Genomic DNA, 14,105 nt, shown 5'->3' on the forward strand with positions numbered 1-14,105 from the left:
GGAGGCTTAGGGAAAGGGGCAGATTAATAGCCCACCCTCTCCCAGTTAGCACTGGGTCCCATGGAAGGCCCTGGGTCTTAGTGAAGGCAAAAGAATCTCAGGAGGAAGGGGCCGGGGAGGAGCTGGGCCTCCAGGCTTGACAGCTCTATCAGCCAGGAAACCCAGAAGAGCATATGCTGTGGCCAAGGCCGCTGAAGGGCCTCCATCTGCCAGGAGTCACTTGCCAGGTAGCTGCCGGGCTGGCAAGGGCCTGGTGCCTGGGTCCCCCACACCTCCCTGAGGCTGTCTGCTGAGGCACAGCCCTGGAGCAGCTGGGATTGCGAGGGTTGGAAACCAGGGTTCCCCTGCGGCCACTCCCCTCAGGAGGCCTCTGCAGGCCCCACCCTGGAGACTGGCCCAGGTGCTGCGAAATCCAGCCACCCTGGACCTGCACCTACTTCCCATGAGGTGATAAAGCAGGAGCTGCCTCTGATGCAGGAAAGGATCCCCTTTAGCAAAACCGTGCAGACCTAAGACCTTTCCCATCCCTCCATTTAGCACCTGGGTCATCGTCATCGGATCCTGAAGAGAGAGTGTTCCCATGAATGCTTGAGGTCACGGGCCAAAGTCACCCATGGGGAGCTTTCCACGTGCCTCAGAGAAGCGGAGTTCTCTCGGGGTGGGCAGCTAGGCTCCAGAAGCCCCTGGGACAGGACGCAGCAGCTGCTGGGAGAGCTGAGAATAGCGGTTCTCTGGGGAAGCCCTTCTTTGCCCAGAGAATGATTCCTGGAGGGCTGCACAGAGAAGGCTGCTGGCTTGGGAGCAAGCATGGAGGAGGGGCTTCTTTTTTTAAACACTTCCTTGCTCCTCCTACCTCCTCTTTCTGTGGGATCTGCTTTCATGGAATCGCGAGGAGCCTGGGAGCCTCTTTATGCAGCATAATACATGCACCGGCCTATTTTATTACGAGACCTTCACGACACGGCTGACATGCAGCTGCCCGTGACCTGCAGTCTAGAGACCCCTGGAGTGACTGTGGAGCCTGGACAGCTTCAGGTCCCGAGCGTCAGGTGGACAGTCTGCACCTGTGAGATTTCCCTGAGGAGCTTGTGAGGACCTGGTGCAGTTGTGGAAATGCAAAACCTTCAGGCAGCCTGGGCCTGAAGGTGGACCCAGAAGCCTGGGCCTCCGGGTGGACCCAGAATGGAGCACCAGGAAGCACCCGGCCTGGCTGCCTGAAGTCAGGGCGCGGGAGGAAGTTCTCTTTCCTGTGGGGACTTGCTGATCCTCCCGGGAGAGTCCCACTGCTTTGTGCACACTGCCTGTCCTTTGACCGTTTCCCTTAATGTTTACAAAACTATAATATTTTATTCTCATTGAGATATAATTCACATACCATAAAATTCACACTTTTGAAACAGGCAGCTTCGGGCTCTTAGTATATTCACGGAGTTGTGACTAATTCCAAATACTTCCATCATCCTAAAAAGAAGCCTCAGTCCTTTCTTTAGTAGTCCCCTCCTGGCCCTCCTCCCCCTGCCCATGGCGACCTCACCTGTCAGTGACTTTGCCCACTGCACACATTCCGTGCGATTGGGAGTCATGTGTGGTGCAGCCTTTTGTGACTGGCTTCTTCCATCCCACATAACATTTCCACGATTCACCCGGGATGTGGCGAGGATCGGTGCTTTGCTGACTAAATGACACCCCTTTAAATGCAGGGACCACATTTGCTCTCTTCATTCGTCTTCTGGTGGACCTTTGGGTTGTTTCCGCCTCTTGCCTGTTGGGAGTAGTGTCTGAACATTCCTGTACAGGTTCTTGTTTGAGCAGCTACTGTGATTGTGTGAGGCATATCCCTCCTGGTGAAATACCAGGTCATGTGGGAAAGCTGTGTCTGACTTTTTGAGGAACTGCCAGGTTCTTTTCCACATGGAATCATTTTACAGTCCCACATTCTCGCCAAAACTTGCTGTCCATCGTTTTGTGTGTGCCATCCTAGTGGATATGAAGTAGGAGCTTGTGAAAACATGTATGTATACACACACACATATACACATATATATATATACACACACACAGAGATACATATACATAACCCAGAGTTTTACCCTGCAAAGCCCCTTTTAAATAAGTGGCCCTGCATGTGGAGAAAAAGGAACTCTCTTGCACTGCTGGTGGGAATGCAAACTGGTACAACCACTATGGAAAACTGTTTGGAGGTTCCTCAAACTGCTAAACATGGAGCTTCCATATGACCCAGCAATCCCACTCCTAGGTATCTACCCAAAAGACACTGGTTCAAAAAGACACCTGCACCCCCATGTTTATTGCTGCTTTATTTACCATTGGAAAGACATGTATTCAACCCAAATGCCCAAAAGTAGATGACTGGATTAAAAAGATGTGATGTGTATACACAATGGAATATTACTCAGCAACCAAAAAAAATGTATTTTGCAGCAACATGGATGGAGCTGGAAGAGATTGTGCTTAATGAAATAAGCCAGAAAGAGAAAGAAAAATACTGATGATTTCACTCATAGCAGGAGCATAAAGGACCAGGGGGGAAAATAATAATAATGAACAACTATATACCAGAGACATTTTACGGGGGTGGAGTGGGGAATGGGATCAAAAATGGGGGGAGGGAGACTGCACAGGACTATGGTGATGGCACACGGGTGATTTGGTGATGGGAAGCCCACGGGGATTACAACTGAGATGGAAAAGGGCACAAAATGATGTAAAAATTAACTATTATAATTTTTTTTTTTAAAAGTGGCCTCGCTTGAGGCCATCTCTCTGGAGGTCAGATGCAAGAGGAGCCCTCCCAGGTGACAGGAGGCTAGAGCCCCCAAGCCGTGCCTGAAGCAGGTCTTTGGGGTGGGGGTGGGGAGTTGAAGACCACTGGCATGATGCCCTCCAAGCTCGGGAACTGAGTCTGGCCAGCAGCAGCTCCCAGGCCTCGGCCTTCAGTCCCAGGCTGGTTGTCTTGGAAACCCCCTCACGGTCTTTGGCCAAGTTGCGGGCCTAAGGCAGCAGCTGTGCTGGGGTTGCCACAGTGAGAAGGGGCCCGCAGGGTTCCCGTCCATGGCTCCAACTCTGAGGGCAGCTCAGGCAGGCACAAGAAGGGAGCTGGGGAAAGCTGCAGCCACCCCTGCCTGAGTCCAGGCCTGGGTTTCCAGGGCAGCCGAGCAGCCCAGGCTGAGTGGTGAAACCAGTGGAAGGTTCCTGAAAGCCTCAGCCCCAGCCCTTGGGCCCAGAGGCACTAATCCTCTGAGGCGCCCAGCATGGCTTCTGGGGCCCCCCACTCCACTCTGCATCAACATTCTGAGAGCACCCTCTGCATCCTGGGTAGGGTGCCTGGCACGCTGGGGTTGCCTCGGCAGAGGGGAGCCCTCCCCAGGTCTGTTCCGTTGGTTGCAAGGCTCCGCTTTCCACAGCTGTCGGGCTTGAGTCATCAACACAGATCGTTCTGTTCCCTTGGTTTTAAGATAGCTTTCTTCTTCTATTGATGGCTAATTCTCTGCAAAAAAAAAGAGAGAGAGAGAATTTATAGTATATGCAGGGACTTTTACTTACCTAGAATATTAGATTAAGCCAAGGACTTGGTTTCTCCCCCGTGATTTGCCAATTGAGGAAAATGTCTCATTGAAGAAGGCAGCTTCCTAATTTTACAGCTGTGGAAACTGAAACCCAGGAGTCCTCACCACTGGAGGGCAAGAAAGCATCAGTGGCAAGTCCTTCATTTCACCAGCAGCCTTAGACTCAGAGACTGGATCCAGAAGAGTCTTAGAGACCCTTGAATCCAACCCTTGGTCAATCCAATGTGCCTGTTGACACCTTGTTGCTGTTGTGCATGGGTGGTGTTTGGTTTCATGAATCCCCCAGGGGTGTTTTCTTTTTCAACTCAAGCCAAGGCATGAAGTGGTGGGGAAAGGGTCGGGGAAGTTCAGGAGAGGCTGGCAGCCCGCGGGGAAGTTCAGGAGAGGCTGGCAGCCCGGCCCAGGTGGGTCTGCCATGTGCATGAGGACCGGGGCTGTGGTGCCCCTGCCAGCAAGCAGACGAGGGAGCAGCCAGGCTTTCCTGGGGCTGAGCCAGGAAAGCTCCCCACGGCTACCTGTTTCCTCTCCACCTCCCATTTCAAGTGGCGGCCTCTGGCCACCTAGGGACAGGCCTGCGGGACTCCAGGCTGAGCTCGGCATGGAGACAAATGCCATGGCAACCGCCTCCTCTCAGGGGCCTGGCGGGGACTGCGGCCCTGAGAACACCTGGGCACACACCGGGACTCTGAGGAGGCTCCTGGAGAGGCGGCTCCCTTTGGGCCTGGCTGGCTTCTCCCTCCCCATGAGGGCCCCGCCTGCCTGTGAGGTCCCATCCCAGCAGGGGAAATGCCACTTCCCCTCTGTCCCGGATAAATGGCTGCCTCTGGCCTCCCAGGAGACTGTACAAAGGCCACCCCTACCCTGTTCAACTGCCCCCTGCCCCTACGGGTGAGAGGAAGGAAGAGGGAGTTGAAAGGAGGGAGGTAGGGGTGGCCAAGCAAGGTAGTGGAGGGACAAAGCCTGCATTTACAAGGCCACGGCAGTCGCAGTCCCGAGGCGCACCAGGCCCACCGCCCTGGACCATCTTCCCTCCCCCAGCTGTTCCCAGGCAAGGACCCCCTGTGCCAGGAGGTAGCGAGCCACTGGGGGCCTTACTGACGAGTGTGTGTGGGGGAACCCTTGTCCCCCACCCCTGTCTATGGTTCCTCCTTAGGGCTGGTCCTCCAGGACCAGGAGCCCTGCCTGGGCCATTGGGCACGATGGGTGGAATGTGTCACTGCACTGGGGAGGGCAGCTCAGGTGACAGGTGTGGTGTCTGTGGCTCCTGCTCCTGGCACCTGACACCCGCGGGCAGACAATGCTGGCTGTGTCTCAGCCCTCCCGGGGAACAGGCCGCCTTCTGTGTCACGGCCAGGAGCCAGGCCACCTGAGCGGCGCCTTTGTCCACCCAGGAGGCAGCCCGGCCACCGGCCAGGATGACCAGGCTCCTGGGAGCCCCTGACGTGGGAAGGGGTGGAGCCCTGGGGTGGGGACTCCGGGCCTGAGATGGTGCTGGCCGGGTTCCCACACTGGGACTGTGCTCGGGCAGTCCCGTCCCTCTCAGAGGTTCTGGTCCTGCCGATGGGGGACTAATCACAGCACTTCCTCATAGGGTTGTTGGGAGGAGTCCATGGCGTAATGTACGTAATGTGCTTGGCATGGGGCTGGCATGGATCGGGGTTCAGGGACCGCTTCTCTCCCAGCATGGGGAAAGCTCTGGGCTGCCATGTCCTCAGCTGGGACTCCTGTCACCCAAGCTACTGTCCTTTGTCCCTGCACTGAGAGTGAAGGAGGGGACTGGGTTCTGGAGCTGGCACAGGACTGGCATGTGGAGCTCTGCCTGTCTGGTGCAGGCCCCCTCCCCACAGCAGCCAACACACAGCCCTGCTCCGGGCTTCTCCCCTCCAGAGGCCCCATAGGGCTGCCCTCGAGCCCAAGCTCCTAGACTGGAAAGAGGAGCCAGAGGGCCTGAGTTCTCCCAGCCGCTTGCCAAAAGGGCCACAGACAGGTCCCCTGCGGCATGCTTACTTCCTGCTGGGCCCCACCCGAGTCCCCCCAAAGGACGCCTCTGCCCCAGCCCGCGTCTGCTTCGCCTGAGCCCCCATTCCCAGTGCATGCCGGAATCAGCACGCACATTTGCACGGTGGGTGCGGCAGGCATGGCCCTGGGCAGCTGCATGTGGGGGCAGAGGGGCCCGCTGCACGTAGTCCATGTGGGCAGCTGCCTGGGCGCGCCCGCCGAGACCTGGGTGGCCGGGGCAGGGTACCTTGCCGTGTTCGTGCGCATCCATGTCTTTCTACACGTGTGCTGGTATGTTGGTCTGTCTTGTCTCCCCTGTAGACGGGAAGCCCCCCGAGCCACGCACCAACGGGCATTCTGGGACGGTGACGTCGAGACTAGCCCCACCTAACGCGGGGCTCCTGGCCCCGCCCCGGGAGTCCTCCAGCCTGCAGCCCCCGCCGAGGAGGGAGGATTGACCAGCGCAGGGTGGGGGTCTGAGCGCCAGGGGTCAGGGGTCCCGGCCCATAGCGTAGAGGGCTCAGTGCGCGATGACTGCGTGACCTTGGCAAGACCTTCACTCTCGGGGCCCCTTCGCTCGTCTGGAGAAGCTGGGGTTGGCCCTGTGAGTTCTGGCCGCCCCTGAGGCTCTGAGGATCGAGATTTTAGTCGGGTGGCGGCGCCTGAGCCAGGCCCTCACTCAGTCCTGCCGAAGAGCGAGAGCAGAAGCCATGCCGGGCAGCGGCCCCAGCGAGAGGATGACGTGGCCCGGCCCGGCCCTCCCCGCGGCCCCCCCAACCCGCCCTCTCTCCTCAGCCCCGGGGACACCGCCCATCCCGCCCCTCACCCGGACCCGCAGCCTCATGGCCATGTCCCTGCCGAGCAGACGGGCCTCTGCTGGGTCCCGCAGGTGAGTCTCCTTGCCGGGGGAGGAGAAGGGGCCCTGTCTGCGCTCTGCCCGACTTGCAGCGTGTCCCTGACGCGTGATCTCCCCAGTTCTCCCATCTTTAAAGTGGGTTTGCTATGCTCACCGGCTCCTGGGACCGTGTCGGGGTCCAGATGACACCGTGGGTCTGAAGGTTCACGGAGGAGTTGAACCCGCCAGCTCCTGCCTTCCCCACCTGGGGGGTGTTGGCCTTTGTCGGGCCCAGCTCCCTTGACCACCTTGCTTCTGCCGCTGTGTGTCCCCCACCCTGCCCCCCTCTGTCTCAGTCTGTGCAGGGCTCCTCTGGGCTTGGGGCTTCGGGAAGTTGAGCCCCCCCAGGTAAGGCAGATGGGACCCCACCCTTGGCCCGCGGCCCTGCCCAGCCTCCATTCTTGTCCTGGGGTGCCAGGTAGACTGATGGCCTTCCGGTTTTCCATCTTGATTTGCCCTGTCTGTTCTGTCACCCCTGTCTGTGCCTCCCCTTCTCCCTTCTGCTTCTCTGCCCGGCGGTGACCCCGAAGCGGGGGCCCTTTGGGCCGCAGCGGCCTGGCGGTGTTCGCCCAGTGCCCGCAGCTGCCCACCAGCCAGAATGAGCACCTGCCTCTTCTCCCCGCCTCCAGGCGCACCTCCCCACCCGTGAGCGTGCGGGATGCCTATGGCGCCTCTTCTCTCAGCAGCAGCAGCAACTCGGGCTCCTGCAAAGGCAGCGACAGCAGCCCCACGCCCAGGTAACCAGCCCCGAGGGGGGCCGGGGGGTGTCCTGGCCACCCTGACAGTGCTGGCATACACCCCATCTGGGTGACCCGGACTCGGCTTCTCTGAGGCTCGCTTCCGTCTGTAAGGTGGACGTGAGCTCCAGCCGCACCTGCCGAGGACAGTGGCCCCACAAAGGTCTCAGTAGGACACGGACGGGTGGAAGGGAGCTCGTGAGGGAAGTAACCGTGTTCCACGGTGTGCGCCCAGCCGAAGCAGAACAGAGGAAAAGCGGAATGGGGCTGGGGAGCCAAGGAAAGAGGATAGCAGTCAGGAGTATGGGAGCCCTGTTCCCCGTAAAATGGAGCTAACGCCACGGAAGGCGGGAGTGGACGTCTGCACCCCACTGTAAGCTAGAGCTGGCCCGCACCTTGCACCTGGCAACACTTTGCTCTGCCCCGCGAGGACGCAGGGGCAGGCAGGCGGGCGCGCCCCACCCCGTGGCCAGAGCACCTCCCGGGGGGCTTGTCGCCCCTTCCAGCAGAGAGGGGGCATCCGCGTGGGTTGGCTCTGATCCCATGTAGGCAGCATTTCTCAGGCACCCCGTGAGACCCACCAGGCTCTGAGGATGGGGACCCCCACGTCCTGGCCGTGACTCCACCCTAGAGCCAGGCACGGATGGGCCAGGAGCACTGGCAGCTTCGCTTTGAAAAAGATGCAACTGGCAGCTTTAGTCCCTGTTCTTAGTCGCAGATTTTCGGTTATGCATATTTGAACTGCAGCCCTTGGGGGCAGTGCCAGCCCTGCGCCCAGACAGCTGCCCCCCGGCAGGGCCTCCTCCATCCTGCGTGAGTGCGGGGCCTCAGGACAGCCTCCCTGCAAATAGCCAGGCGTTTCCAGGCGTGAGGAACGGAGAGACGAGAAATACAGTATATCTTTTGTCTCCATTTAATGTCTCTATCTCTAGCTATTTATTTGTTCCTACAAAAAGGGCCAATGAGTAAAAATAAGAATGTTAGCTATCATGTTGGAGAATACTCATGAAAGCAAATGGAAAAATTAAAATAGCGACTTGCCCTCTGGCTAATCCTGGTCCCTTCACCTGCACACGTAAAACCCCCTGTCACTCACGCAGGTCAGGGCCCCACTAGCTAAAGCTTCCGGATGTCTCCAAGACTCGCCCGGGGCCCATGGCCATGCTGGCTTGCTGCTCTGGGGTGAGGGTTTCCGAGAGCCCCACACACAGTGTGCCCGGAGCCCTGGCCAGACAGAGAACCGGCCCACGCGTGGCTCAGGTCAGCCAAGGGGCCATGAGGCGAGTGAGCAGAGAAGAGAATTATTTCCCCTCGGTGACCACCTTCTCCCCAAGGTGGCCGTTACGACTACCTTTCCTCAGTAAGCACGAGACGGCTTCTGTACGACTTTAAAACAGCCGCTGTCGTGGCTGCTTCCGCAGACGCCTCGCCAGTTTGCGTGGCTTTTAGGCCCCTAAAATGCCACGGCCCCTCCCTAGACACAGGAGTCTCCACCCCCCAGGAGCAAAGCTGTGTGCTCCTGAGGCCTCTGCTGAGTAGTGTGTGACTGGCCCCGGGCTATCCAAGGTCCAGGGGATCTTTACGGGCAGAACAGCCAGCAGGCAGGACACTGGGAGTGGAGGCAGCAGGACACTGCTGGTGGAAATGGGGGCTCTCCTTCCCTGGGTGAAACCCCCAGCCCTCCCTGCTCTGGGGGTTCCTCCCCTTGGCACCGGGGGGACTGGGGCGTGCTCAGCACGCTGCCGTCTGTGTCCCCCCTGGGGTCACGTGGGTCACGTGGCCGCCGGGAGCAGTGCACATCCAGCTGCTGCCACGTTAGGTGCAGCTGTCAACAGGCCAATGCCCAGCGCCGGTGGGTGTTCGTGCGCGTGCTCACATGTGCCCCAAGCACGGAAGGGGCTGTGCCCACACGCATGGCTGGGCCCTGGGTGGTGAGTGCCGTGAGGCCACAGGGCAGGTGTGTGGACACACATGGGCACGTCCCTGGGCGCGAGGTAGACTCCGGTGGGCACTTCCCACGCGTGGGTGCTGTCATGCCCCTGTGTGTGTGGGGATGGGCATGGGGGTGTCAGTGCTGGAGACTGCGGGCCTGACCACAGGGCTGCTCCCTTGGGGACCAGCCGTGCGGGGCCTCGGCTCTGGGAGATGCGCCCCGCTGACAGCTGTGAGCCCTAGTCCACCCAGGCCCGGCGAGGGGGGCCCTGTCACGACAGCCTGGTTGGAGATGGCCGCCTAAGCCCTGGGACGCACCGGGCCCGGATCCTCGGCGATAGCACAGGAGCGGCCTGCTCGTGTGCCCTGTGTGCGCCCCACCCTGCCCAGAGGAACCCTAAGTTCCCCACTGGCGCTGGGAAGAGCCTTCATAGGACCAGCCCTCGGGAGGGGCGGGCGCGTGGACACACGTGGACACACAGGCTCTCCCTGTGGGCCCGGCTGGCTGGGCCAGGTCCCCTGCTGTCAGATACACGGCACCGGGGCCGGCCGGGCTCTGCCTCCTGCCCACGGGCGACCGTCCCTCACAGGCGCTCCATGAAGTACATGCTGTGCAGTGACAACCACGGCATCAAGCCCCCCACCCCGGAGCAGTACCTGACCCCACTGCAGCAGAAGGAGGTGTGCATCCGGCACCTGAAGGCCCGGCTGAAGGACACGCAGGACCGGCTGCAGGACCGGTGAGTGCCCCTTCCAGCAGAGGGGGCCATCCGCGTGGTGGTACCCTGACCCCATGTGTGCAGCTTTTCTCAGGCACCCCATGAGACCGCCCAGGGCGGGGGGCATCTCCGGGAGGGAGGCATGACTGGAGGGCCCTGCCCAGCCCCCAGGCTGCCTCTCCTGCCCAGCAAAGCGCTTCCTGGGCCCCACCCACGTGTCCCTCCTCCCCTGGCCCATGGTGCCCTTCCAGGCTCAGCCGGCAGCTCCTTCGTCCCCTCCCTGATCCAGGCGCCCTTCTTGGCCCACCTGTCTCTCTGGGAGGGAGACACCCCAGAGGGCCTGCGCCTCCTCCCAGGACGTCACGGGAGGCTGTCGGCCCACCAGCTCAGGCCCCAGAAGCCTCCTCCTCGCCCGCCTAGAAATGATGTCAGGTCGTGAGAAGCCTTTGAGCTCCAGCCCAGCCCAGGAGGCCCCACAGGCCTGGCGGAGCTCGCTCTGGATGGGGGGTCACGCCCACCTTCCCAGGCTGGCAGCTTCGCCTGTGGCCAAGCCATCAGGGCTCCCTCTGATCTCGATGTCACCTTAACTGGCTTCCTGGGCTGTGTGGATTCAATTCACAGCCTCCATGAGCTGGGCAGCGGCCGGGTGGGGTACTGGAGGGCAGACTGGCCGCTGTGACCCCATCTTCCTTCATCTTTTCTTTGTGAAATTACAGCAGCTTTATTGAAGCACGATTCACTCAGCACAGACTCACCTCTTCAGAGCGTGCAGCTCCGTGACTTTTGGTCTCTTCACAGAATAGGGCAACCATCACCAACATCCTAACTCTCAAACACTGTTCCACCCCTGGAGCCATCATGCACTGCTTCCCCCCGTCTCCCCAGTCCCAGCAACCATGGTCTGGCTCTCGGTCCCTCTACGCTGGGCCTGGCGTGCGGCTGGAGGCAAGGAGCCTGCACCTCCAGCTCCTCACCAGAGCCGTGCCAGGCCCTAGCCCACTTTGGGTCTGCTGTGGTTGGAAACGGGGGCTGTTACAGGTGCTACTGTGGGCTTCTGCAGAGCTCGGATTTCTATTTTTATTTCCTGTCATCATCTCAGGGATACCCTGAGGCTGCCTGGCCATTTGCACGAATGTCCTCAGGAAGCAGAGATATCCCCCTGCTCCCATGGGGGTGGCCTTGGGGAGATATCCCCCTGCTTCCATCGGGGGTGGCTCTGGGGCTCAGCGCAGACTGCCGGTTGGTGTGGTAGAAGGCCTTTTGGGGGACACACCTCCCTCTGGACTCCCTGCTGCCCCCTGCTGTCCTGTCCCACTGCTCTCACTGTGGCTGGCCATGATGGTCACCGGCAGCAACCTACCTTTGTTCCTCAGAGGTGTTTCACACCTCTGTATGTGGGGGGGTCCCCACTTCCGAGACATCCTTTCCCCCATCTTCCTTGGCAACTTGTCCTTCAAGGCCCAGTGCAAAGGTAATGTCCTGCAGCCCACTGAGACCTAGAGTGGATCCGGGGTCCTGCTGGCCGCCGGGAGAGAAGAGCAGGAACCAGCCGAGCTGAGCATTCTAGTTCCCTCTGCCCTACCGAGAGCCTCCCGGGGCAGGGCGTCTGGTGCATCTGTTACTGCCTCTGGGTTGGGTGCTGGTCACAGCCATCCCACAGCCATTGCCTTTCCAGATGACACCACCACGGACTTCCAGGACCAGGGCCCCTGAGCCCAGTCCCTCAGCGTGTAGCGGGGTGAGATTCCGGGCCCGGTTCCTGGACCGCACTCCCCATCTGACTCTGAGAAAGCGGGGCGATCGCCTGGAGCAGTCCCTCTGCGGGGCCCAGGGCCCGTGGCGATGGCCTCGTGTTTGTGGCTCGGGCTAGGTGTGCTGCGGGAGGAAGCCCCAGGCAGCCCGCAGCCGAGGTGTGAGCTCCCCGTTTCTGCAGCACGTGGTCTGCCCCGGCCAGTCTCGCCCTCTTGTGCCTCTGCACCCGATGGGGTATTTTCCTAACTTGCCTCCCTCCCCTGCACCTGAACTCGTCTCTGACTCAGGGATGTAACAGCCCGGGGACCTCGGGACGGGAATCCCCATCGGCTTGCCTGTGGCTGTGTCTTCCCTCGGGAGCTGCTTTCTGCCTTCCGCCGACTTCTTGGGCTTTCCGCCTTTCACGAGCATCAGCGCGGAACACGAGCCCAAGAGCGGCTCCTCACGCCTCTGGTCATCCTCACGCCCTGTCCCTCCACTCGAGGGAAGGTGTGAAACCACCATCTTGCACATTGAAAGGCAGCCCCCTCTGCCTCCTCCCAAACACCCCTTCACGTGAAAGTCACAGCCGCTCTGCGGGAGGCTGGATCCCTTTCTGGGCACAGAGGTGTGGGTTTAGCTATTGTTTCTTATGTTAAGATTTGAAAACAGGTCTGTTAGGGGTTTTTTTTTTTTTTTTTTAAGATTTATTTGTGCATACAGAACTAGGGTACAGGCCAGAGGTGCAGGTCGGTGAGAGGCTTCACCAGAGACAGAGTGGGGAGCAGAACAGGACGACTGAGAAGTACACTGCTGAGGGGAGCAGCAGGTGGGCCAGGAGAGGTCTGCTGCTCCATGTGGTCACCTCCCGGGCAGGCGGGGATCGAACTCATGCGGAAGTGACTTTAGCCTCTCAGTGCTGTGCTTTAACCCGCTGCGCCACCAGGGAGGGCCGGATCTGTTAGGGTTTGACCGCAGTAGCAGTTAGGAATTAATTACGAGTTTGTCTAGTCTGGTCTCTCCCTAGGAAATGATCCTAAGTCTAGATGGTATCTGTATTTCAGCCTTTGGGGGGGATGTGATGAGGCCTCTTCTACACTGCCCCCCCACCCCCAGGAAGCCTCCCTGCCTCGGCTTTTTCAACCTCACTCACTGCCCCCTGGAATGAGGAGCCCAGGAGGTGCTGATCGCTCCTTCTGCCCGTGGCTCCGGGCACCGCGCACAGCCCGTCCTTGGCGGCAGCCGCTGCTCGCCTGCCCCTGGCGGCGGTGACCGGGCAGCGAGCGCGTGTCTCATCTGCCCGCAGGGACACCGAGATCGATGACCTGAAGACGCAGCTGTCGCGCATGCAGGAGGACTGGATCGAGGAGGAATGCCACCGCGTGGAGGCCCAGCTGGCCTTGAAGGAGGCCCGGAAGGAGATCAAGCAGCTCAAGCAGGTCATCGACACCGTCAAGAACAACCTGATTGACAAGGACAAGGGCCTGCAGAAGTACTTCGTGGACATCAACATCCAGAACAAGAAGCTGGAGACGCTGCTGCACAGCATGGAGGTGGCCCAGAACGGCACTGCCAAGGAGGATGGCACCGGGGAGTCAGCCGGCGGCTCCCCCGCCCGCTCCCTCACCCGCAGCTCCACCTACACCAAGCTGAGCGACCCAGCCGTCTGCGGAGACCGCCCCCCCAGCGACCCCCCCGGCGCCAGCGCCGAGGACGGGAACGACAGCGGCTTCGCCACCACCGAAGACACCCTGAGCCGGACGGACGCGCTGGAGGCCAGCAGCCTGCTGTCGTCGGGGGTGGACTGCGGCCCCGAGGAGGCCTCGCTGCACGGCTCCTTCAGCCTGGGCCCCCGCTTCCCCGCCAGCAACACCTACGAGAAGCTGCTGTGTGGCATGGAGGCCGGCGTGCAGGTGAGCTGCATGCAGGAGCGTGCCATCCAGACAGACTTCGTGCAGTACCAGCCCGACCTGGACACCATCCTGGAGAAAGTGACCAAGGCCCAGGACTGCGGGGCGGGCCCCGCATCAGGGGGCTGCCCGGAGCTGGAGCCCCAGCCCCCCGGGCCCAGAGACCCCCCCTCAGCCGTGGTGGTGACGGTGGGTGAGGAGCCCGAGGCCCCGGGGCCCATCACCCACGGGCCCACCCCACTCCGGCCCGGAGCCAACCCCAACCCCAGCCCGTCGGTGAGCGTGGCCTGCCCCGTGGAGGAGGAGGAGGAGGCGGCCGCCCCCGAGAAGGAGCCCAAGAGCTACTGGAGCCGCCACTACATCGTGGATCTGCTGGCCGTGGTGGTGCCGGCCGTGCCCACGGTGGCCTGGCTCTGCCGCTCCCAGCGGCGCCAGGGCCAGCCCATCTACAACATCAGCTCCCTGCTGCGGGGCTGCTGCACCGTGGCCTTGCACTCTATCCGCAGGATCAGCTGCCGCTCGCTGAGCCCGCCCGGCCCCAGCGCCGCGGGCGGGGGCTCCCAGCTCTGAGGAGCCGCCGGCCAGCAGCCCGGCGG

General features: G+C 60.9%; 1 protein-coding gene across 5 annotated transcripts in view; it reads left to right on the plus strand.

The window, feature by feature from the left end:
• Window positions 1–14,105, plus strand: part of SNPH (syntaphilin) — a 33,579-nt gene extending 19,474 nt beyond the window's left edge. Inside the window, exons 2-6 of one of the 5 annotated variants that reach the window (XM_012728260.1) lie at window positions 5,179–5,206; window positions 5,907–6,474; window positions 7,011–7,217; window positions 9,740–9,889; window positions 12,906–14,105. In XM_012728260.1, the coding sequence (XP_012583714.1) occupies window positions 6,296–6,474; window positions 7,011–7,217; window positions 9,740–9,889; window positions 12,906–14,079 (1,710 nt within the window). In that variant the 5' untranslated portion in view covers window positions 5,179–5,206; window positions 5,907–6,295 and the 3' untranslated portion in view covers window positions 14,080–14,105. Of the gene's footprint in view, window positions 1–5,178; window positions 6,475–7,010; window positions 7,218–9,739; window positions 9,890–12,905 lie in introns of all 5 variants that reach the window. The other 4 variants (XM_004687331.2, XM_012728263.1, XM_012728262.1 and 1 more) reach the window with 4 other exon arrangements.

The sequence above is a fragment of the Condylura cristata genome, unplaced genomic scaffold (assembly GCF_000260355.1).
Source record: "Condylura cristata isolate star-nosed mole 26May11 unplaced genomic scaffold, ConCri1.0 scaffold00022, whole genome shotgun sequence".
NCBI classification, from domain to species: domain Eukaryota; kingdom Metazoa; phylum Chordata; class Mammalia; order Eulipotyphla; family Talpidae; genus Condylura; species Condylura cristata.